The 26,281-nt window shown below is 46.6% G+C and overlaps 1 protein-coding gene across 1 annotated transcript in view; it reads left to right on the top strand.

Annotated features, from left to right (window-relative positions):
- ahr1b (aryl hydrocarbon receptor 1b) overlaps positions 1-26,017 on the top strand; it is a 287,517-nt gene extending 261,500 nt beyond the window's left edge. Inside the window, exons 9-11 of the mRNA XM_070876056.1 lie at positions 6,059-6,200; positions 8,396-9,857; positions 23,849-26,017. Coding sequence (XP_070732157.1) covers positions 6,059-6,200; positions 8,396-9,857; positions 23,849-23,995 — 1,751 coding nt within the window. The 3' untranslated portion in view covers positions 23,996-26,017. The remainder of the gene's footprint in view (positions 1-6,058; positions 6,201-8,395; positions 9,858-23,848) is intronic.
- The last annotated feature ends 264 nt before the right edge of the window (positions 26,018-26,281 follow it).

Here is a 26,281-nt window from a genome sequence, read left to right as displayed (position 1 = left end):
TATTAGTTTAACTTCTCCCCAACAGCACTAGCAAACACTCCCCCTAGGACATTGGTTCCAGTCCTACCCAGGTGAAGACCGTCCGGTTTGTACTGGTCCCACTTCCCCCAGAACCGGTTCCAATGCCCCAGGAATTTGAATCCCTCCCTGCTGCACCACTGCTCAAGCCACGTATTCATCTGAGCCATCCTGTGATTCCTACTCTGACTAGCACGTGGCACTGGTAGCAATCCTGAGATTACTACTTTTGAGGTCCTACGTTTTAATTTAGCTCCGAGCTCCTTAAATTCGTCTCGTAGGACCTCATCCCTTTTTTTACCTATATCGTTGGTACCAATGTGCACCACGACAACTGGCTGTTCATCCTCCCTTTTCAGAATGTCCTGCACCCGCTCCGAGACATCCTTGACCCTTTCACCAGGGAGGCAACACACCATCCTGGAATCTCGGTTGCGGCCGCAGAAACGCCTGTCTATTCCCCTTACAATCGAATCCCCTATCACTATCGCTCTCCCACTCTTTTGCCTGCCCTCCTGTGCAGTAGAGCCAGCCACAGTGCCATGAACTTGGCTGCTGCTGCCCTCCCATGATGAGTCATCCCCCCCCAACAGTACTCAAAGCGGTGTATCTGTTTTGCAGGGGATGACCGCAGGGGACCCCTGCACTATCTTCCTTGCACTGCTCTTCCTGCTGGTCTTCCATTCCCTAGCTGGCTGTGGACCCTTCACCTGCGGTAAGACCAACTCGCTACACGTGCTACTCACATCATTCTCAGCATCGTGGATGTTCCAGAGTGAATCCACCCTCAGCTCCAATTCCGCAATGCGGTCCGTCAGGAGCTGGAGGCGGATACACTTCCCGCACACGTAAGTTCCCACATGGTACAGGAGGAGCATATCACGTGACCAAGCTCTCCTGCCATGACTTAACCCTTAGATACACTTAAATTGGCAACAACAATGCTAAAGTTTACTCACTGTTATAGAAGAGCAAAAAGAAAAACTACTCACCAATCACCAGCCAATCACTTACCCCCTTGGCTGTGACGTCACCTTTCTGTTTCTTTCTACTTCTTTTTTGCCTTCTCCCTGTAGCTGCACAAGCCACGCACCTCCTCGACGCACCTCCCGACTCAGCGACGCACCTCCTCACGCTGCTCCCAACTGCCGCCGCGTTGGGCCTTTATAGGCCTCTCACCGACCCCGGAACTCACGCCTCAGCCACACACCTCCTCACGCTGCTCCCGACTGCCTTGTGGAGGTGTTCCTCGGTGTCCCGACCCATGATGAGGATGCCGTCCTGGAATACGATTGTTCCAGGAATGGATTTAAGCAGGCTTTCCATGTTTCATTGAAAAATCGCGGCCGCTGATCGAATGCCAAACGGACACCTGTTATAAACTAACAGTCCCCTTGTGCATGGTGATGGTGGTCAGTAGTTTACATTCGTTGACCAGTTCTTGTGTCATATAGGCTGAAGTAAGGTCCAACTTGGTGAACAGCTTGCCACCTGCCAGCATGGCGAAAAGGTCCTCCACTCTCGGGAGCGGGTATTGATCTTGTAAGGACACCCGATTGATGGTGGCCTATAGTCACCACAGATCCTGACAGAGCCATCCGCTTTTAGTACGGGAACAATGGGGCTCGCCTAGTCGCTGAATTCGACAGGCGAGATGATGCCCTCTCTCAAAAGCCGGTCCAGTTCGCTCTCGATCTTTTCCCACATCAAATACGGCACCGCTCTTGCTTTGTGGTGCACTGGCCTGGCGCCCGGGGTGATGTTTATCACTACTTTAGTGCCTTTAAAAGTCCCGCCAGGTTGGAATAGTGAATCAAATCGTTGTAGGACTTGTGAGCACGAACTTCGCTCCACAGATGACATTGCGTGAACATCCCCCCATTTCCAGTTCATCTCGGCTAACCAACTCCACCCCAACAGTGCGGGACCATTGCCCGGGACAATCCAGAGTGGTAGCCAATTCACTAGCCCATTGTGTGACACAGCCAACATTGCACTGCCTAGCACCGGAATTATTTATTTCGTGTAAGTCCGTAATTGTGTGTCAACACGTGTTAATTTGGGTCTACTGGCTTTAAGTGGCCATAGCTTCTCAAATTGCTGAACTCCCATGATTGACTGGCTGGCCCCAGTGTCCAGCTCCATGCGTACAGGGATACCGTTTAATAAACCCTCATCATCATTGGTGGTGTTTTGGTGTATGAGCTGTGAATATTCGCCACATGGACCCGCTGAACCTCGACATCCATCGATTTGCCCCAAATGTCATCCTGCCTCAAAGAACCCTCTTCTGGTCCATCCGCCTCATATATTAGTCTGGTTGCAGGCTTCCTGCACATTCGAGCTAAGTGGCCACTGAGATTGCAGTTCCTGCAGACAAACTATTGAAATCTGCAAGATCTAGCTGAGTGTTTTCCCCCACACCTCCAGCATGAGTTAAAGTTTCCATTGTTGGGAACAAAAGGGCTATGGCCAGGCACTTCGCACTGACTGTCCCTTTGACTGCTCTTAAGTACCCTATTAGTGGGTGTCAATGGCCCCATCCCGGGCCGCATTGTCCACTGTGATGGCATGAATGTCCTTTCAGCCTGCCATTGTCTCTGTTGAAGTCCTGCTCTGGGGTCTATTGCTTCGGACTGCCCCTGCCTGCCTGCGGGGCTCTGAGTCGCATCGATGATGTTGACTCCCTGATCCATCACCGCGTTGGAGGCAGAATTGCGCGCGTATATTATTTTTGTCTCTTCCTCCCCCGCCATGAAAGTTTGAGCCATCAACGCCGCCGCTTCCAAGGTCAAATCCTTAGTCTCAATTAATTTGCGGAAATTTCCCGCATGCCCGATGCCCTCGATAAAGAAGTTCCTTAGCATCTCCCCCCTGCAGGCGTCTGTGAACTTACAGGGGCCGGCCAAACGCCAGAGGTCCGCTACGAAGTCCGGTATGCTCTGTCCTTCATGACGTCGGTGGGTGTAGAATCTGTGTTGGGCCATATGTATGCTACTCGCCGGTTTGAGGTGCTCCCCAATCAATTTGCTATGTTCTTCAAAGGTTTTGTCCGCTGGCTTTTCAGGTGCTAGTAAGTCCTTCATGAGCGCGTAAGTCTTTGGCCTGCAGCTGGTCAAGAGATGAGCCCTTCGCTTGTCGGCCGCTGCATCCCCCAGCCATTCTTTCGTAACCAAGCTTTGCTGAAGCCTCTCAACAAAATCGTCCCAGTCTTCCCCAACACAGTACCATTCCTCTGTGCTACCGGTGGCCATTCTCGTGGGTCGTGAATTCCCGTTTCCCGTCGCCAATGTAAAGTCCTTACTCTACAGTATGAAACCACACGAGGCACATTCTGGGGATAAGGTCACTTTGTGACCTGAACTCTTTATTCACAGGATTCCAAAGACAGTGACCCTGCATGGGACCTCCCTTTTTATTCCTGAGTGATCAGGTAAGGAGTGTCTCCCACAAGTTCACCCCTTGTGGTCAAGGTGTGCATCTAGGTTGAGTGTATACAGTAATACAATGGTGTTACATTGTGGTTATATACATGACAGTATCATTCCACAAACGTACGTTGTACTGATTGATCATTACTTTTGCTTAAATGTTCACTCATTGTGTCTCGCCAAGTGCTATTTTGTACCAACTTTGGCGAGCTGGAAGAAATATTTTGTTGAATGGCGCAACTATCCAAGTTCAGGTCACAAGAGGGGATATTATCATCCCATCCCTGGTTACACCATTAACAGTGTGAGTTATCTCCCCTAAAAGTGAGGTGCTCAGACCACTTTCAGGAGCAACCGACACCACTGAACCTGAGGAGGTATCTACAGATAGCCTGAATTTGTGACGATGGCTTTCCAATAAAGTTTCAGACAGTTCACTAATTGCACGAGCATCCTCTTAAATGACATGGAGTTAAGAAAAAAAAGAAAGACGTGCATTTATATGGCACCTTTCACGACCACCAGACATCTCAAAGCGCTTTGCAGCCAATGAAGTACTTTTGGAGGTGTAGTCACTGTTGTAATGTGAGAAACACGGCAGCCAATTTGCACACAGCAAGCTCCCACAAACAGCAATGTGATAATGACCAGATAATCTTTTTATTATGTTGATTGAAGGATAAGTATTAGCCAGGATACTGGGAATAACTTCCCTGCTCTTCCTCAAAATAGTGTCATGGGATCTTTTATATCCACTTGAGAGAGTAAAAGGGCCTCGGTTTAACATCTCAACTGAAAGACGGCACCTCCGACAGTGCAGCACTCCCTCAGCACTGCACTAGTGTGTCAACCTAGATTTATGTGCTCAAATCCCAAGTCCCATGACTTGAACCCACAACCTTCTGACTTAAAGGCAAGTGTGCTACCCACTGAGCCACAGCTGACACACTCGAGCACTGCAAGCAGTACTCTAATTCATTATGTCACCAGCATGGAGATTCTGCGCAAAATATCTGCTGCTACCAGTTTGAAAGTATAAGATACAAGAACTAAGGTAGGTGGAAAGATGCTAGTGAGCACAGGTTAATAACATTTAAGGCAGCATGTTTTTTTAAACTCACTTTCCATACAAGCTTGCAGATACTTGGCGACCCTCTCTGAATTGTCTTAAGTTCAGTTTCCTGATCTGCTCACTGCACTTTGTGAGCATCAAATGATTAACTTTTTTCATTTTCTATAGAGAGAAGTATTCCCACTTTATCCTTTACTGGGGAGAGAAAGAAATACGAAAACTATAAATACAGAATCGGGATGTGATACAATCAGCGAATGGATGTCGGTCATGCGATTCCTGGGTTACCCTGCACAGAGTGATTGTTAGTTTAAATCATCTATCCAGGCTATATAACCTGATACACTTACTGTAACAACGCTTTGGAATCTGCCGGTGAGCTTTGTATTGTACAAAGCTCTTTTCTTTTGGGTGAAGAGTTTGGCCTCTTGTGGATTTTAAGTGTACTTTTCCTGTGAAGAAATCTTTCTGGAAGTTTGACAATAATCAGGGCGACTCCTTTGCAGTGATTGGATGAGCAAAATTCCTTTTTTATTGCATGGAATTCCAAGATAGCTATCGATATCTTAGAGTTCACTCTCTGCGAATCTGTCCATTTGTTGTGAAAAACTGTAAATCAGTGGCCTTGATAATTTTCCAGGTCTGAAAATGCTGTATTACGATTTGCACAACCTCGTTAATGAAGTCCTGGGATGTATCTGGCTAATTGACCAGAAGTACCACCAGTGCAGGCACCACCACTGAAGACTGATATAACCCGATATAAATGCACATTACAGTTCGCTAATGAATGCTGGGTAGTAGAGAGATGGATCAATTTCAGAATAAACTTCAAAGAAAATGTCTATGAATTCTAATATCTGGCATAGAAGCTGTTCTTCATAGCCTGCATAGTTGCACAAGGCTTTAGTTATCACTGGGATGTTCTCAACAACAGCTTTGTTGATTTCAACAGTGATGGAGGACCAGATATGCTTCTCAATTTGCCATCTTGTTGTCCAATATGGAATCTTAGAAATTTTAGCACAGAAGTCCATTCAGCCCATCATGCCTGTGCTGGCTTTTTGAAGGAGCATTTCAATTAATCCTACTCCCCTGCTCTTTCCCTGTAACCCTGTATGTATTTTCTTTCAAGTACATATCCAATTCACTTTTGAAAGTTACTGTTAAATCTGCTTCCACTATCCCTTCAGGCAGTGCATTCCAGATCATACCCACTCTCTGCATAAAATAAATTCTCATCTCCCCTCTGGCTCTTTTGCCAATTATCTTAAATCTTTGACCTTTGGTACTGACCCTCCTGCCAGTGAAAACAGTTTCCCCTTATTTACTCTTATCAAAACCCTTCATTAAACTTCTATTAAGTCTCCCCTTAACCTGCTTTGCTCTAAGGAGAACAACCCCAGCTGCTCCAGGTTCCCCACATAACTCAGGTTCTGCATCCCTGGTACCATTCTAGTAAATCTCCTCTGCACCTTCTCCAAAGAGGCCATTTGGCCAGAATGTCTGTGCTCACACTGACTTATTTCTCTTCCAGTGATTAGAACAGGAGAGAGCGGCCTGACTGTGTTCCGACTGCTGACCAAAGACAACCGATGGGCCTGGGTCCAATCAAACGCAAGACTGGTGTACAAAAATGGAAAAGCAGATTATATCATAGCAACGCAGAGGCCTTTAGTGTAAGTTAGCTGGTGGTTCAATCTGTTACTGTCACCCTTCGTTTTACTGCTAATTCCCTCTCAGTGTTGAATTCTCCTTCTTTGGTCCTTGAAGAATATGCCTGCATTACATTTCCCGTTTTTAATATAGAGCAGCAAAATTCTTCACTTGCCAAATAGTCATTTGTGAGCATAAAGACTTTTGTGATAACACTAAGAAAATGTAAGAGGTAGCATAAACTTTGACGCAGTGGGTTACAAAACTTTTCTTTCAGTTATGTAAACCGGGTTTCAGTTAGTCAAACAGGTGGGATGGAAGGTCTGTCTGTCTCTCTGGCTGACTGCGGGAGGGAATGCTTCTCCACGATCCCGTCTGAATGTGGGTGGGATCAGGCAGGAGAATGATGCAAACTTCAGCCTGCCGCTGCCTCAGCGTTCCGACTGGGGTTTCCCTTCCCCCGCCCTTGCCGGTTTTGCCCCTAGTTGCTCCTTCCCTGCCTTATGCAAATGGAAGCATGAGGTGGTGCAGGTCCCAGATCTCTGGTGGATTTAATGGCCCTGTTTCCCCCAGTGAAGGGAGAGAGAGGCCTCCTCTCCCTGCAGACAACCCCAAACACTTAATGCTGAAGGCCTCTGTCTTGGCCGAGACCTTCAGTGGGAGCCTTTGTTCTGATCCTTGGGGCACTTCTGCCTCTTTAAGGTCCCTCGCTGCCTCTTCTGGCGCTGCAACGGTGTCCCTACTGCAGCACACTTTGACGGCGGAAATCCTGCTGGGAAACGACCGTGTGCATGGAACGCCCAGGAAAATGGGCCAGGGTTGGGGACACAGAGGGGGAGGTGGAACCCTGTCCTGAAGAGGAGAACCCAGACCCGGTGTGTCACCACTCTGTCTCCCCGCTTCCCTCCCCCAATAATAGTCATTAGATGGCTTGACGAATCTTACTTTTGTTATCAATTGTTCTCTTGTTTTGAAGCTAGAACATGTGTTCAGGACAATTAGTGCCTTCGGTACCTTGGCAAATGGCCATTCTTCATATGAACCTGGATAGTGGGCTGTTCTTGGAGGCACCAAGACGAGCCATTCTCCATGTACCCACACAAACCGAGAAGGCACAGAAATGGAGTGACAATCCTGCCTGGTGATCCCACCCCACCCCACTCTCCCCAGGACACTGATAGCACTTGTAATAATTACTCCAATTCACTGCTTCACCTGAGATCAGCTAATTCAGAACAGACCAAAGATCAAACCTGAGTCTTTCCTAGTCTGTATGACTCAGCGTCACACCACACAATGCATTTATTCACTGAGCTGTCAGAACGCTTGATGTAGGTGCTCATCGCAAGAACTGTTTTGAGTGTTCGACCCTATTTAAACAAAAGTGGAAAGAAAAGCTGATGTGTCAGCAGGTTTCCAGGCCAGTGCGGTAGGGTTGTTTGCCTCTTTCTTGGGTTGTGAACAGTATTGCGTCTGACTACTGGGAAATCTGAACTGCATCTAACCTTTATGAAGCATGACCTGGGAGTGTTGAAAGCTGTGCAATGTTTTGTTTCCAGCACGGATTTTGTCCACAGTGAGATTCACCTCACCCCCTATTTGAAGCAAATGAAGTATGTCACACTCCTATAGAAACCCTAATGGTTTGTTCATTAAAATAGATCAAAGTGTGTAGAGTTATTCTGCTTACTTTTTTCCTCAATTCTTCTGAAAGACCTCGATTCTTTCTTGGGCAATGGTTCAACAGATGTTATATTTTGCGTGTGAGCCAAGAAAGCGAGTATCAGTCGGCTTCCCAACCATGGAGGGCATCACATCCCACCCTGATACTGTTCTTCATCCTAGGTCTATACATGCTCACTTTCCAGCAAGGGTCACTTGACAAGTGATCAGAAGCAGGAAGCCTTGGTAATTTTGCCCCCTCTCTAGTGCAGGGATATGATTATGCCTCTACCTCCATGCTAGCTAAAATTAACTCAGCATTGACTAGAGATGCAACTTGGGATCTTCTCAGCCTGCATGGCCGAGTATCTCACCGCGTGGTACATTTTCACAATGAGCCATCGGGGAAGCTCCAACTGAGGACTGTTTTATTTTGTATTTTCCAAATACTGAGCAGATCTCTCCATCTGAAGCCTAATCTAAGGCTCACTTGATATTTTAAAAATATGTGTAACGCTGATGTGACTGATTTTTTTTCTTATTTCCGCTCACTCAGCGACGAGGAAGGAGGGGCGGAGCTCCGCAAACGTTCGCTGCATCTGCCATTCACCTTCGCCACAGGAGAGGCATTACTCTACGAAGCGGCCTGTTCCAATCCGGGACGACTCGATCCGTTCCAGGCAAAAGGAAGAAGCAGTAGAGGCAAAAGGAGCGTGTCGAGCAAAACCGAGAAGGAATCGAGAAACCTGGATCCCAGTTCCCTTCTGGGCGCAATGATGCAACAGGATGACTCCGTGTATGTCTGCCATCCAGCATCTGATCCCAAGTATTCCTACAGCAGCAGTTTCTTCAGTGAGGCCGGTGGCTCTGGGTGTACAGCAGGTGACAATTGGCAGTTGGTTCCCAGTGATGCAAGTGAGCTCAGCCAACAAGAAGTTATCTCCGGGCAGCTCGATCCCTTGCTGTCCGCGTTGGACTCCCTCAACCTGGCTGGTGAGGACAATTGTTTAAATAGCGAGTTATTTAGTGCACTAGAAAATCTGGGACTTGGTGCAGATGACCTGGAGCTCCTCCTATTTGATGAGAGGATGGTGAGGGTGGAAACGAACCCCGAATATGTCCCCACATTAAATGACATTTTGACAAATGGTGAAATTTTGTCCTATGTCCATGACTCAATTGTGACTAAAAGTGATCAGGAGCTCCCTGCAAACCAGCAAACATATCCATTATCAGATCTTTCCCAAACTCCGACTACAAACCCTTTGATGTATTCATCCAAACCCTCAGGAAAAGAGGTTCAGTATTCCTCCCAGCACTTCCATCAGCACCAGCATGCATTGCATTCAGCCCCTCAGATGCTGCAGCCACAAGCCCAACAGGATGGCCAGCCCTGGGGTCAGCAGTTGCAGTCCAGTAATGGACTCCAGCCTCAAGCGATCCAGGAAGAACCCATCCTTCAGCAGCAACAGCAGCTAAAAGTCCATCTGCACACACAGTGCCAGTTCAAACCAAAAGCTGATGAGCAGGTTCTCATCAACGAAATGCATTCTCGCTGTCCGGCTAACTCCCAATTGAGAGCCGATCACCAGTGGCAGAATTATAGTTGCCCATCTGCAGTCGATCAGCCGATTTCATACAAACTGGATCATTTCACTGGCTACGATGTTGGCCAAAACCTGGATTCTTACCAGCAGCCGCAGTCAGCCTGTCCACCTTTTGCTCCAAATGGGATCGTTCCGAGCACGGATTGTCATATGGGTGGGGCACCTTATATGGAGTTAACGATGCACGGAGGAACTGGCAACGATAGCCAGTACCATGGCTTTCTTGCCACATCTTCCACTTATCAGACCTTCCCACAGAAGCCGCAGATTGAGGGAACTCCTTTCTGTCAGTACCAGCACTTGAATCCCTCCAGTAACGGATTTGTGGATCTGTGTCCAGAGCAACTGCAGCCTATAGTGGACCTTTATGGGTTGTTTCCATCATCTGTATCTCAGGACAATATCCACAAGGTAACCAAACTAAAGCTTCCATTTGGCTTCCAGTCTTATTTTACTTGTGTCTGTTTGGGAAGGAAACTGATGGTTGTAGAGGGAGTTATAGGTTGAGAAGCTCTACCAGTCCACAGGACACATTGGTTTTTGTGCTGATGGGATAGGAACATGATTGCTTGGAGGATAGCAGGCCAGAGTTAAATAGAGGATATGTGAGAATGGATGAGTATTGTGGAATATGCTTCGCAACATTTGATAGATTTGGGAATATTCCTGCAGAACATTTCCTCAGGAGATTAACTAAATTGGAGAGAGTTCATAGCAGGACATACTGCGTATAGCCTCCAAAAGGTGCAGGCTTGCTGGGCCAATTGCCTTTGCTTATTCCCAAGTTTCTTCTGTTCTGAATTTAACCTGAAATAGAGATACTGACTGGGCCTGTCCGATACAAAGAAGCCACTCAAGTAAGACAGCACCTTTGTGTGGCTGACTGACTGGGAAACGTATTTCTCGCCACATAAATTGTTGAGGTGAATATCCTAGATGCATTTAAGGGGAAGCTAGATAAACATATAAGAGACAAAGGAATAGAAGGTTACGCTGATAGAGTTACATGAAGTAGGGTGATAGAAGGTTCCTGTGAAGCATAAACACCGGCATGGATTAGTTGGGCCGAAAGGCCTGTTTCTGTGCTATACATTCTATGTAATTTCCAATGGACTAACCTTGTTTAACAAGTCAGCTAAATCGTGTCCATCCAGAAAGACTGGGGGCAATTTTAATGTATCTCGCTGAGCCAGATTGGGTGGGACACTGGATTTGCACACCGCCTGATATTACTCTCTGTTTACTTCAGTGGAGATTAAAATTGGTAGTGGTGCACTGGCTGAGATCAATTTGCGAGAGTGGGACCAAGCCAGGCAATGGAAGAGAGGATGATAGTGTGGTCGACTGTGTCAAAGGCTACAGAGTGGTAGAGGAATAATAATGAACCATGGTCATGGTCACAGATAATGTAATTTATTACTTTGGTTAGGATAGTTTTAGGGAGGGATGGAAACGTGACTGGAGAAACATGACTGGAGTTGCAGGAGAGACGGGTACAGATTTAGAGCAACAACACATTCAAGGACTTTAGAGAGGAAAAGGAGATGGGGCAGCAATTTGCAGTGGCAGAGGGTTGAGGGCTTTTTGAGAAAGGGGGTGATTACAGTCGTTTTGAAAGGGAGGGGGGACTGTCCCTGAGGAGACGGAACCATTGGTCAGCTTGCATGGGGGTCAGTAATAGAAATTGGGTGGTCAGTAGATTTGTGGGACTGGGAGCAAGGGAGCAGGAGGTGGGTCTCATAGTTGAGATGAGCTTGGAAAGGGGAAGGAGGGGAAAGGACATGAAAAGCTCAGATGGTCCATCAAGCCTGTCTCATCCTGACCTGGTGAACATACAATGACCATTAACGTCACAGCCTATCCCACACTCATGCAGGCTCTTGAGTGAGGCAATAAAACAAACCTGAGGCTAATTTAGAAGGGTGGGGGGGGGGGGGGGAAACTCTGGGAAAAGTTGCCCTGCTTAACCGGTTGTCTGGAATGTGTCAGTCCTGCTAATGCACGGGATTGATCCACAGGAAATCAGCGAGAAAAATCAATTCAAAGCTGGCGAGACTGAGAAAAGAAGTTAGCTGTGAGACACAGCTCAGTTAGTGTGCAACCAGAACAGCTGACTCTCAGTTAATTGTTATGCTGGGGAGTTGGCAAACTGAAGATGGCTTTCATTTGGGTGTCCATTTGAACAGTTTGTACCATATCTCAGTTTTCAAACATAACCAGTTTGATAGGTTAACTATTTAGTAGCGCTAGAGTGTGCGCAGGTGAGAGGGTCAGCACTGGTCTCTTTCCCCTTAACGTATTGTGTATTCATCACTCTTGATCCTTTTCTATTAAAACTTAGTTACCCCATATATCCAGAATAACCTGCCCCCAATATAGGAAAACCGCTGCTGTTGGCACTAAACAATGTAAAACGATCCGAGGCAGCAACTGAGGCTTCGTGCCTCAGACTAGCAGGGGCTGCCCACTTGTGATCGTTGACCCCTGCTGGAAAGTCCATGTGTAATGTCAGGTGAACTTGAGATTGAGCGTGGTTGTATGTTCCCCCTCCCCAACCATAGTTTAACAATCTGCCAACACACATTGTCTATGGCCATTTCCCATGATGATTGGCCATTTGGGTGAGGTATCAGAGAGCTGTTCACAACCATGGAATTGCATCCCTACAAAAAGTTCGCCCCTTCAGGAAAGGTGGCGACAGAATTGGAATTAAATGTTGCCTCCATCTGCTGGCTGGAAAGGTTCTCTGGGGGTAATCTCAATCCAGTCCCTGGTGGGCAAGGGTCGACTACATCAAACTATCTAACTCGGCACTAATTAATCTGACTGAAGAGAAGCTCACATATTGTCTGATGTGGGAAATGTAATTCCTGCTGGGACAATGTAGAGGGAGCTTCACCCTGCATAGAATCTGTACAATACCTTATCTGGAAGTGCTCTTTAGTTTAATGTTCCATTCTCCAATTGTAAGATCTGTCTCTATCATAGGCAAAAAAGAACTGACATTGAAAAGGTAACGCAGATGGCAGAACTAAGGTTATGCATGTTACAAAATTATAATTTTGACTGTCAGATGGGAGTCAACTTCTTGCAACCGATGGTAAACTTTGTTGGCCGCACTCCATAGTTTAAATAACCTAACGTAACTGGTCTGGACCAAAGATATGGTCGACCAACCAAAATATGAAGTTTAGAAATGTTTTAATTTCATTCTTGGGATATGGGCGTCGCTGGCAGGGCCAATATTTATTGGGTGGCAGAGCAGTGAGCGGCAAGAGGTGAGAGGCCTACTAAAGGCCCAGCAGCGTCGGGAGCAGCAGTCAAGAGACGGAGAGGTGAGAGGCCTACTAAAGGCCCAGCAGCGTCGGGAGCAGGAGTCGGAGCAGTGAACGGCGAGAGGCGAGAGGCCTACTAAAGGCCCAGCAGCAAGCTACTGCAGGGAGAAAGGGCAAAAAAGAAGTAAAAAGAAATCAAAAGGTGACATCACAGGCAAGGAGGAAAGTGATTGGCTGGTGATTGGTGAGTAGTTTTTCCTTATCATTATCTTTTTCTTATCAGTAAGTAACCTTTAGCATAGTTGCCAAATTAAATTAATTTAAGGGTTAAGTCATGGCAGGAGAGCCCAGTCCCGTGTCATGCTCCACCTGTGGTATGTGGGAAATCAGGGACAGTGTCCGTGACGACTATGTGTGCAGGAAGTGTATTCAGCTGCAGCTCCTGTCAGTTTGCATGACGGCGCTGGAGCTGTGCATGGATTCACTTTGGAGCATCCGTGATGCTGAGGATGTCGTGAATAGCATGTTTAGTGAGTTAGTCACACAGCAGGTAAAGGTTACAAAGGCAGATAGGGAATGGGTGCCCATCAAGCACAACAGGAATAGGAAGGCAGTGCAGGAATCCCCTGCAGTCATCTCCCTCCAAAACAGATACACTGTTTTGGGTACTGTTGGGGGAGATGGCTCATCGGGGGAAGGCAGCAGCAGCCGCCAAGTTCATGGCACTGTGGGTGACTCTGCTGCACAAGAGGGCAGGAAAAAGAATGGGAGAGCTATAGTGGAAGGGGATTCTATTGTAAGGGGGACAGATGAGTGTTTCTGCGGTCGCTCCAGGATGGTATGTTGCCTCCCTGGTGCAAGGGTCAAGGATGTCTCGCAGCGGCTGCAGGGCATTCTGGAGGGGAAGGGTGAACAGCTAGCTGTCGTGGTACATATAGGTACCAATGATATCGGTAAAAAATGGGATGAGGTCCTGCAAGCTGAATTTAGGGAGCTAGGAGTTAAATTAAAAAGTAGGACCTCAAAGGTAGTAATCTCAGGATTGCTGCCAGTGCCACGTGCTAGTCAGATTAGAAATAGCAGGAGAGCTCAGATGAATACATGGCTTGAAGAGTGATTCAGGAGGGAGGTATTCAAATTCCAAGGACATTGGAACCGGTTCTGGGGGAGGTGGGACCAGTACAAACCGGACATTCTGCACCTGAGCAGGACCGGAACCAATGTCCTAGGGGGAATGTTTGCTAGTGCTGTTGGGGAGGGGTTAAGTAATATGGCAGGGGGATGGGAACCTGTGCAGGGAGACAGGGAAGTAAAATGGGGCAGAAGCAAAAGATAGAAAGAAGAAAAGTAAAAGTGGAGGGCAGAGAAACTCGAGGCAAAAATCAAAAAGGGCCACATTACATCAAAGTTCTAAAGGGACAAAGTGTGTTAATAAGACAAGCCTGAAGGCTCTGTGCCTTAATGCGAAGAGTATTCGTAATAAGGTGGACGAATTAATTGCGCAGGCAGTTATTAACGAATATGATATAATTGGGATTACGGAGACATGGCTCCAGGGTGACCAAGGCTGGGAACTCAACATCCAGGGATATTCAACATTCAGGAAGGATAGACAGAAAGGAAAAGGAGGCTGGTGAAAGTGAAAATTAACGCAAAAGTAAGGAAGGACATTAGCTTGGATGATGTGGAATCTGTATGGGTAGAGCTGCGGAATACCAAAGGGCAGAAAATGCTAGTGAGAGTTGTGTACAGACCAGCAAACAGTAGTAGTGAGGTTGGGAACAGCATCAAACAAGAAATTAGGAATGCGTGCAATAAAGGTACAACAGTTATCATGGGCAACTTTAATCTACATATTGATTGGGCTAACCAAATTGGTAGCAATACGGTGGAGGAGGATTTTCTGGAGTGTACTAGGGATGGTTTTCTAGACCAATATGTCGAGGAACGAGCTAGAGGGCTGGCCATCCTAGACTGGGTGCTGTGTAATGAGAAAGGACTAATTAGCAATCTTGTTGTGCGAGGCCACTTGGGGAAGAGTGACCATAATATGGTAGAATTATTTATTAAGATGGAGAGTGACACAGAGACTAGGGTCCTGAACTTAAGGAAAGGTAACTTCGATGGTATGAGACATGAATTGGCTAGAATAGACTGGCGAATGATACTTAAAGGGTTGACGGTGGATAGGCAATGGCAGACATTTAAAGATCACATGGATGAACTTCAACAATTGTACATCCCTGACTGGAGTAAAAATAAAACGGGGAAGGTGGCTCAACCGTGGCTAACAAGGGAAATTAGGGATAGTGTTAAATCCAAGGCAGAGGCATATCAATTGGCCATAAAAAGCAGCAAACCTGAGGACAGGGAGAAATTTAGAATTCAGCAGAGGAGAACAAAGGGTTTAATTAGGAGGGGGGAAATAGAGTATGAGAGGAAGCTTGCTGGGAACATCAAAACTGACTGCAAAAGCTTCTATAGATATGTGAAGAGAAAAAGATTAGTGAAAACAAACGTAGGTCCCTTGCAGTCAGAATTAGGTGAATTTATAATGGGGAACAAAGAAATGGCAGACCAATTGAACAAATACTTTGGTTCTGTCTTCACAAAGGAAGACACAAATAACCTTCCGGAAATACTCGGGGACCGAGGGTCTAGCGAGGAGGAGGAACTGAAAGAAATTTTCATTAGTCAGGAAATTGTGTTGGGGAAATTGATGGATTTGAAGGCCAATAAATCCCCAGGGCCTGATCGTCTGCATCCCAGAGTACTTAAGGAAGTGGCCCTAGAAATAATGGATGCATTGGTGATCATTTTCCAACATTCTAATGACTCTGGATCAGTTCCTATGGATTAGAGGGCAGCTAATGTAACACCACTTTAAAAAAGGAGGGAGAGAGAAAACAGGGAATTATAGACCGGTTAGCCTGACATTGGTAGTGGGGAAAATGTTGGAATCAATTATTAAAGATGAAATAGCAGCGCATTTGGAAAGCAGTGACAGGATCAGTCCAAGTCAGCATGGATTTATGAAAGGGAAACCATGCTTGACAAATCTTCTAGAATTTTTTGAGGATGTAACTAGTAGAGTGGACAAGGGAGAACCAGTGGATGTGTTGTATTTGGACTTTCAAAAAGCTTTTGACAAGGTCCCACACAAGAAATTAGTGTGCAAAATTAAAGCATATCGTATTGGGGGTAATGTACTGACGTGGATAGAGAACTGGTTGGCAGACAGGAAGCAGAGAGACAGGATAAACAGGTTCTTTTCAGAATGGCAGGCAGTGACTAATGGGGTGCCGCAGGGTTCAGTGCTGGGACCCCAGCTATTTACAATATACATCAATCATTTAGATGAAGGAATTGAGTGTAATATCTCCAAGTTTGCAGATGACACTAAGCTGGGTGGCGGTGTGAGCTGTGAGGAGGATGCTAAGAGGCTTCAGGGTGACTTGGACAGGTTCGGTCAGTGGGCAATTGCATGGCAGATGCAGTATACTGTGGATAAATGTGAGGTTATCCACTTTGGTGGCAAAATCAGGAAGGCAAAATATTATCTGAATGGCGACAGATTAGGAAAAGGGGAGATGCAACGAGACCGGAGTGTCATGATACATCAGTCATTGAAAGATGGCATGCAGGTACAGCATGCGGTGAAGAAGGCAAATAGCATGTTGGCCTTCATAGCTAGGGGATTTGAGTAGAGGAGCAGGGAGGTCTTACTGCAGTTGTACAGGGCCTTGGTGAGGCCCCACCTGTAATATTGTGTTCAGTTTTGGTCTCCTAATCTGAGGAAGGACATTCTTGCTATTGAGGGAGTGTAGTGAAGGGTCACCAGATTGATTCCCAGGATGGCAGGACTGACATATGAGGAGAGACTGGATCGACTGGGCCTGTATTCACTGGAGTTTAGAATAATGAGAGGGGATCTCATAGAAACATATCAAATTCTGACAGGATTGGACAGGTTTGAGGCAGGAAAATTGTTCCCGATACTGGGGAAGTCCAGAACCAGGGGTCATAGTCTAAGGATAAGGGGTAAGCCATTTAGGACCGAGATGAGGAGAAACTTCTTCACTCAGAGAGTTGTTAACCTGTGGTATTCTCTACCAATGAAAGTTGTTGAGGCCAGTTCATTAGATATATTCAAGAGGGACTTAGATATGGCCCTTACAGCTAAAGGGATCAAGGGGTATGGAGAGAAAGCAGGAAAGGGGTACTGAGGTGAATGATCAGCCATGATCTTATTGAATGGTGGTGCTGGCTCGAAGGGCCAAATGGCCTACTCCTGCACCTATTTTCTATGTTTCTATGTTATCGTCCATCCCTGGTTGCCCTTGAGAAAGTGGTGTTGGGCTTTCTTGAACCACTGCAGTCCATGAGGTGAAGGTACTCCCACAATGCTGTTAGGGAGGGAGTTCCAGGATTTTGACCCAGCAACGATGAAGGAACAGCGATATACTTCCATGTCAGGATGGTGTGTGAGACTTGGAGGTGATGGTGTTTTCAATGTGCCTGCTGCCCTTGTCCTTCTAGGTTAGGTGGTAGAGGTCACTGATTTAGGTGGTGCTGTCAAAGAAGCCGTGGCGAGTTGCTGCAGTGCATCTTGCAGATGGTACACACTGCAGCCACGGTACACCAGTGGTGGAGGGATTGAATGTTTAAGGTGGTGGATGGGCTGCCGATCAAGCCAGCTGCTTTGTCCTGGATGGTCTTGAGCTTCTTGAGTGTTGTTAGAGCTACACTCATCCAGGCAAGTGGAGAGTATTCCATCACACTCCTGGCTTGGGTCTTGTAGGTGGTGGTGAGGCTTTGGGGAGTCAGGAAGTGAGTCACTCACTGTAGAATACCCAGCCTCTGACCTGTTCTGGTAGCCACAGTCTTTATGTAGCTGGTCCAGTTAAGTTTCATCCCAGTTGCATGTCATCCCATCTCCTGGAGACACAGGGAATCAGCCCCCTGCATTTTCATACAGTAGATATCAGACCTCCACATTACAAAGTGGACTCTAGCAGGACTGTCATATCACTAAAATGATTAAAGACAAAAGGGGGGAACATGCAGGAAATAGTGTAAAAGCACCTTTTACTCTTTATGGCAAAGCATAGCTTATGCCGATGAAGAAAGACGCAAGTGAGAAGTGCAGTAACATTTATCTGCTCATCTGGTGGTGATTATCAGCCGGCAGTATAGGTGGTCTAACCCAAAGCCTTCCTACATTTGCACGCATCCAAGTGGGAAGACATTGCCATAACACAGAAATAGCATGTTTTTAATGCTACTTCTTTAAATGTCAAGGGGCCGCGATTTTCCTTAGATATTTTAGATGCTAAAGAGCCTCGATGGGGTCTTGAGCTGCAAAGCTGCTTTGGCACCTCCAGACAAGTTGAAATCATGGTAATCATCAATTAGTCCCAAAATTGTGGGCTAAAATCAGACTTTCAAACAGACATGTCTTCTTAGAACTGAATACCTGTTATCACCCTTTCACCAAAATAACCCCCAAGTCTTCAACCCAGCTTCTGCATTTAATTAGATTATTCAAATTGGATAGACTTAATGCCCAAAGTAATGTCACGAACCTATTATACGCTAATGATGATGGAGTAATGATGATGTAGGGGTAAATCTTAACATTCGGGCATCCAACCAGTGGAGCGCGCTGGCCAATCAACCATCGTTGGGGGTGGAGGGCGCTTTGAAGAACCACTGATGGCTGCTCAATGCCAGAACACATAGGTGGACTCAATCGGGACTACTGACTGAAGGCTCAATTTTGGCTGAGCCTGTTTTTCGATGCACTTACCGGAGTTGCGGCGCTTATGTACGTTCCCAGATGCGCCGATAAAAAGTGTTGGAACTTTGGCCACTGTCTGGCCTCGTCACTGCATCGTGGCCAGTCGTACTGCGCTGGAAAATGTGCCAGGACATCTACACATGTGCAGTGGTGATTAGTGATGTCCGCACATGCGCAGTAGCACTGTGAGTCTGCAACAACGGTCCCAATTGATGTAGGTCTCTCTGTCTGTTTGAGAGCGTGGCGATGTTCTTCCTCCCTCTCGTCAGCCTTGTGCTGTTTCTCCTCACGTTGCCGGTATTTTGCCATCTTATTGGCGCTGAATTTACATCATTTCCTCTCTTCGAATCTGTGTTGCTGGGCTCCTTCAGGTAAAATTCTCTATCTCATAAATTCTGCCTCCTTTGTTAGGCTAGGGGCGGGCAGGAGGATTGATAGAAATCGCCGGCAGGCAGGAGCACTATCAGTTCTCCTGCCTGCCCCCAGCCCAGGCCGAGTGGCCTCCTGGTGCGTTGTCCAGTCCCTAGCCCAGGCCGAGTGGCCTCCTGGTGCGTTGTCCAACCCCTAGCCCAGGCCGAGTGGCCTCCTGGTGCGTTGTCCAACCCCTAGCCCAGGCCGAGTGGCCTCCTGGTGCGTTGTCCAGCCCCTAGCCCAGGCCGAGTGGCCTCCCGGTGCGTTGTCCCGTCCCCAGCCCAGGCCGAGTGGTCTCCTGGTGCGTTGTCCAGCCCCTAGCCCAGGCCGAGTGGCCTCCTGGTGCGTTGTCCAGCCCCTAGCCCAGGCCGAGTGGCCACCCGGTGCGTTGTCCAGCCCCTAGCCCAGGCCGAGTGGCTCCTGGTGCGTTGTCCAACCCCTAGCCCAGGCCGAGTGGCCTCCCGGTGCGTTGTCCAGCCCCTAGCCCAGGCCGAGTGGCCTCCCGGTGCGTTGTCCCGTCCCCAGCCCAGGCCGAGTGGCCTCCTGGTGCGTTGTCCAACCCCTAGCCCAGGCCGAGTGGCCTCCCAGTGCGTTATCCCGCCCCTAGCCCAGGCCGAGTGGCTTCCCGCACCGGCCCACTGCCTTCCCCAGCCGAGTGCAGAAAGGTGAATTGCAGTTTGAAGGTGAAGGTAGGACTTTAATTTTTTATTTCTTATAGAATTGTTAGTAGTTTTTGTTTGCAAACATTGCTAAGGGTAAGGCTTGGTTGGTTTAGGTCCAGGTCCTCTCCGCTTCCTGCCCCTATCCCAGGCTGAAAGGCCTCCGATGTACTTACCTGCGCCGATTTCTTTAACTCTCCGCAAGGGTTTTCTCAAGTGGCCACATACGCTGGCCTAAGTAGATTTGGAGTAACTATTAGCTGGCCAAAGTTGCCTAAATGGGCAGAACTGGCACGTAACTGAGTGAGTTACGCTGGTGCAAATTGATTGGGGAAACTGGGGATTTTTAAGTTATGCCAGAAAAAGCAGGTTACTCCAAAGAAAAAGGAGCAACTCCTGGCCAAAATTGAGCCCAAAGTTGAGTCGGTTTCTTTACTATGACAACCCCGATTGTCATAGTAAAGAAGCCTACTGCCTGAAAAAGCAGCACACGGGAATGCCCCTTTTAAAAGTGGCACCATCTGGAGCAAGGCGGTGAGTCTGCTGGCCCCATTCTGAAGCTGTTACTGCCTCATTTAGTGTTATCAGTGGGGCCCTGTCGCTAGAGGTAAGGACTCATGCTGGGTTATAACTGCCTGTCTGTATCCTCACCTAAGCAGCATTCTTCACACATGAGCTGAGATAATAAACATCTCTAGGCTCAGTCTAACCTTGTCTTTCCCAGGATCCAAACGTGCAGTTCTTCTTTCAGCAGGTCAGTGACTGTGGTCATAAGGCAGAACGTGTCTGATGCGGTCAGTTGTTGCGCTCCATACTGTTCCCCCACCTAACTCCAGCAGCCAGGGTAGCAAATTTACAACCGTATGTCAAAAATGGGGCATTCTGATTAATTTAACATTTTACTGCATGATTAATAGAATCTTAATCTAAAAGTAATTATAATATAAGTAAGTAATATTTGAGCTTTTCCACATTTACAGACCATCACTTCCCCACAGGCTACCTCAATAGTCATTCCAACCGCTCCCCTCATAGCGGCATCTCCCCCTAAACAAGACCCACCAGTTCACGGGTACAATCTGTCAATCAGCTCTCCCTCCTTCCAGTTTATTGAGATGCACTACCTCCTTGGACCCACCTCCTTGGACCATCTCCTTACTGCTGGTCCAGCTGCAGCTCTTCTTGACATTGCAGCTTCGTTCTGAGATAAAACCTTCTGTTGCGAATGGGAATTCCTGACTTTTGATGAGGTCAGGAATTTGAGTTGGGATTAGCAGTAAGAAGAACTGGAGCACAGCACTTTTCTGACTTCAGAAGCTGATGTTCCATCCGAGCGGATCAAACGTTTACGCAAAATTCAAACCTGCAATTTTGCTAGTGAGCCAGTTCAGGTCGCATGATGTACTGCATTTATTCACTGAGCTATCAAGGAAGTCCTACTTCAAATAAAGACTTGAGTTACAGCTTCAAGTCTCCCAGCAACTCACCATGTCACTCGCACTTGGGGAAGTTGAGACTCCTTAACCAAAAGCTTCGGCCTGGTCCATGCTGAGTTAGCTGGTGAGATCAGGCCAGTGATAATGCTGCTATAATTGCTCCTGGGTTAGAGAAGGCAAGAATTGGCCAGTCAGCAAGATTCAGGAGATGAAGAAAGGGTGGTGGAGGATTCAGGATTATACTTAGTTGGAAAGTTCTGTATTTGAAATAAATAATTATATCACAGCAAGTATTATCATTTAAACAGTCTCCCAAACAGCTTGTTACAGTTAACTTAATAGAATATTTTGATGCTGAGATTTATGCATCACTCTTAGGGTTTGATATTCAGTTTAGGTCAATGTCCCCACTCTGGTTCATTACTTCCAACCTGTTGGAAACTGATTCTGCTTCCTGACTGTGTGGAGAACATGTGACTGGAACGTGTTGTCTAAGTCAGTGTTGTCAATCTGTATGTGGAGCGGAGTGCACAATTAACCAGCAGCCAGAGCATGCTGAGCAGAGCAGAAATGCTTCCGTAGTAAGAGAGCGCTGATCTGTTTATAAATTTAATTTGTTCCATGTAGAGAAATTCTTCAGTGGTTTGACGAACCCAAAATATGATACCTGGAGAGAGTGTATACAGAATTTAATTTTGTGCCTTCAATTAATGAATCAAATAACCTTCGAGATGATTTCAGCTCCCACACTGGCCAACTGCCGAGAGTGATCCAAATAGAATTAGTGTTTTGACGACTGATGTGTGATGTTGATCGTCACTGAATCAGTTGGGGCAGACGTGGGTTGGGACAGGGGGAAGGTGGACAAAGTTCCGGTCGCTGTTCAGTTGCTCCAACTCGAAAGTGTGTGCGGATGTGTACACGACCAGACTTTGCCATAATGCCAGTCGCTCTCTGGACTCGCGCATGAAGAACTGTCACTTGGGTTAAGGTACCAGAGAAACTGCTAGCGCCCAAGAAAACCATATCCCAGCTAGAGTTCGCACCTTCAGAAGAGATGGGGAGAAAATTGGAAGCAAAAAAAACTATGTTACAGTGAACATCTTAACAAAAAGCACACAATTCATCAGACTGCATGCATTGCTATGTTTCAACAACAACAACTTGCATTTATATAGATCTTTAACGTAGTAAAATATCCCAAGGCGCTTCACAGGAGCATTAACATCAAAATGAGATATTGGGACAGAATAAGTAGATTTTAAGGAGCGCCTTAAAGGAGGAAAGAGAGGTACAAAGGTAACCACGTCTGGCACGGGGTTCATTAATGCGGTGAGTATGCTACAGTCAGTTTCTTCCGGCACTTAGCAGCCAAACCAGTGGACCGCTGGAGGCTTTCACCGAAAAGGCAAGTTACAACTTTATTTACCTTATTGTGGAGCTGGTAATAAGCAGATGAGCCCGGCTGCCCAATTTGCCGTGCTCCTGCCATCAGCCTCAGGAGGCGCCAGCAGCGTGCGTTGCCTGGCATTGTGCCCCGTTTTGGACGTGGTCCAATTTCCAGAGCACTGTGCCATAATCCCAACTTCACTTGTTAACCAGGGTAAATTTTTTCTATTTTCACACAGGGAATCCTTCTGCTCCTTGGAGTTAGACGACTGATTTAATACCAATTTCTGTCTCATCCTGGGCAGTTTTGTGCTGAGTAGTTGCATCTTAAGTTGAGACTTCCCAAACTCATTTTAGTCGCGATTGCCTCAGACAGAGACACTCATTCCATTAGTCTGGATTGCATTTGAACCCAGTTCCAGTGAAAGCAAAGTCTCGTGCGCAGCTAGATTTCAGAGGCATAGGATTCTCTGTAGTGGAGATGTTTCTGCATGTTAGTAGGTTGGAGCAAGAGTGCGTTTATACAGTTACATGACATGCCAGCATTTACATTCTTGTGTTGGGCTAGCTATTTCTAAAGAGATGTAGGGAAACATCACAAAGCTATCACCACATTGCACCCCTTCCACCCTGCCAAAGCCTTTTAAAGTGGGGCAGATCCTTGCTGTCCTGATGAACTCTGTTTGATACTGGTTAGTTCTGGTGACCAGCCTTGAGTGCGGACCTCGCACTCCCTCACAGGGAGGGGAAACTGAGTGACGAATCGTTCTATGCTCACTTCCAGATCTGTGCTGGCTGGAGTCCTTGGAGGAGCAAGTTCAGAGCCTCTGCTGGAGGGTGGTCGGTGCAGAAAGACACACATATTGACTGTTCTCACAAAATACTGCCCTGTGCTAGCCTGAACCATACGGATCAGGAAAGCCCCAGGTTCAATGGCCCAGGTGTGCTGAGTTAGCTAATCTAAGCCAGGGCAGCGCAATTACCCTAAGCACTCCTGGGTTAAGGGGGCAGGTGGGCTTGAACTGCTGACTGCCATCCACTGACAGCTGTATGCACATCAGCAGCAGCTTACATTTTGCGCATCAAGCAAGGACAGCATTGGGCTCAGCTCTGATGGCTGAATGGACTGCCTGTCTAGACCCACACAAGAAGAATGCCACTTGGGCGACGACAGGAAGGAGTAGACTTTGGCCAAACCGTATCCCAGCAGAAGGGAGATGGCGGTTGAAGAAAGCAGTTGCAAAGTTGGTAGCCTTCTGAGAAGGATAAGCCTGATTCAAGCTTAGAAACAACCTTCCTGTGGTGCCAGACTCCTGCCTGGGCATAAAACACTCCAATGAAAAGTTAATATCTGTAAAGTAGTTAACTCAGCAATAGCAGACATAATCTCATGTGTTGTGTCTTTCTCTACCTTCTGTGACCATGTTCCTAGGTGGAGAACAGCTATGTTCGGAACAGCGCAGACATGGCGTATTCTGGAGGCTGCGTACGTCCCAGTGGAAGCATGGTGCCCTCAGACAAACGCCATCCTTGTACAGAAGTCCATCCAAACCCCCCAACAACTGGCTATTATCTTTAGTGACGTCCAGCCAGAAGGTCAGCTCAGGATCATCACGAGGACTCTGTGTAAAGATGGAAGATTTCCAATGTGAAATGAGGCACTTTTGCTTTTGAAATGCTACCTGTTTAATCATCATGTTTTTTTAATGTGGGGGAGGGGGTAGTTTTCCAATTCAGTATTTTTTCTGCTAAAAAAAAATTGCGGATGACAAAATGCATCCAGGATGTTAATTATGAAGGAAAATGACTTGAATTATTCTCACCCAAACAAACGTACAGACTGCTAAATCATTTGTCTCCTGCTCCTGTGTGTAACTGTCTCTTTTGTAGGTTAGAACCACTCGGAAACATCTGAAAGGTGAAAGCTGGCTGTCAGCTTCTGCAAAATTAGCTGATTTCAGCTGGCCTGGGCTAGGAAGAGACCAGATTCAGACAGGACTCTCCCACTCCTGAAACATTAACCAACTGGAAATGGTGTGGTACCAGTTGTGGCGTTTCCTCCATTAATGGCCCCTTAAAACTCCGGGTGCAGATCACTTTATTGAAGGCCTGGATTGGATGCCTGTGAAATTGTACCCCAGGTATAGTCTGTACCTTTTGAGATGGAGAGAGGGTGGGTGAATGGAGCGGGATACAAGTCAAATCACGAAATGTCCTATGATATCTTCATCAGAGCAATTTAAAGTAAAGTATCAGAGACATTATGTTTCACATTTGACAGTGTAGAGGCTGCAAATGACCACATCTCAGCAGTATTTAAACCCTTGTAAATGTGAATCCTGTGACATTTTGCACAGCGATGTTTATCTATTCTTTCTTGCTTCAAACAGACATAATCTAGGAAAAGAAACTTGTTGAACAAGGATGATTCTGGAACTCGGGCCCTTAAGTTACGAGAAGACACTCTCAAAGCTGAAGTTGTCATCTTTGGGAAAAGTTGTATAAAGTTGTGGTTAGACTGCATCTGAAGTACTGAATTCAGTTCTGGGCTCTGTGCCTCAGGAAGGATATGTTTACCTTGGAGGGGTGCAGTGCAGATTCACCAGAATGATACTGGGGCTAAAAGTGTTAAATTATACAGATTGCAAACTCGACTAGCTATTCCCTGGGGTATAAAAGATCTAATTAAGGCGTGTAAGTTGACTAAAGGAGTTGATAGGGTAGATTGAGAGAAACTATTTCCTCTGATAGGGGGGTCCAGAACAAGAGCCTTAAAATTAGATCTAGCAAGTGTGATGTCAAGAAGCACTTCTTCACACATAGGGTATTGAAAATCTAGAACTCTCTTTCCCCCCCCCCCCCCCCACCCCCTACCAAAAGCTGTTGAGGACTAGGCCAATAGTTCACAACTGAGATTGATAGATTTTTGTTAGGTAAGGGTATTAAGGGTTACAGAACCAAGGCGGGTAAATGGAGTTAAGATACAGATCAGCCATGATCTAATTGAATGGTGGAATAGGTTCAAGGAGCAGAATGCCTCTTCCTGTTTCTAAACAAAGATCAGAGAAGGGACTTAATCCACACCTTTAAAATGCTGAGGTCTCGATGGCATATATCTAAGTTGGCTATTAGACTTGGTCTGTGAGGGTAGAAGAGACTGGATTGAAGTTAATAAAAGCCCAAGGAGACAAGAGAGTAGAAGACACTTTCACCCACAACAAAGTATTCGATATGTTGAACAAAAGTAGTTGAGGTTGACACAATTAACATCTTTAAAATGAGTGGCAGGAATATCGAGTTGGTAGTGGAACTGTTGGTTCTAGGGACAGATGTAGACTGAGGTGATCGAATATTCCAAGGGACGTGGTGGATCCTGTCCTGATAGAGAGGGGTAATGGACTGTTTTCCAGAGCACAACAGACCATGGTTGAATAGTCGAGGTATGAGGGTGGATGAAATGTTCGAAGTTCTGTCCGATTATCTGTGAGCTTCAGAGAGCCTTGTGGAGAATTTGTTTCCTCTCAGAAGATTAAATGATCAGGGTTCATTGTATAGAACATTGCACACACATACACATTTTCCACTCGGCGTCACTGGATAGTGATCAAGAGCAGGATGCCGGGTTGATTCTTCCTCTCCTTTGAAGAGTCCAGTTGTAGTGTCCCAATTAAGAACATTCATCACAGACCCATAATACTACTCACTGGGCCATAGGGGAAGCAGTGAACTTGGTGTGCCAAATGGGCTTTTTTCTCAAACCTTGCCGTCTTATGCTCTTATGACCTACCTACAATGAAGTAGCAACATTCAGTTTTTGTTATGGTAACAGTGATCTTTGCCAGCAACCACATGACAAAAAAATTAT

The sequence above is a fragment of the Pristiophorus japonicus genome, chromosome 3 (assembly GCF_044704955.1).
Source record: "Pristiophorus japonicus isolate sPriJap1 chromosome 3, sPriJap1.hap1, whole genome shotgun sequence".
Classification (NCBI taxonomy): domain Eukaryota; kingdom Metazoa; phylum Chordata; class Chondrichthyes; family Pristiophoridae; genus Pristiophorus; species Pristiophorus japonicus.
The sequence above is the reverse complement of the archived record's forward strand: the minus strand, read 5'-3'. Positions and strand labels throughout refer to the sequence as shown.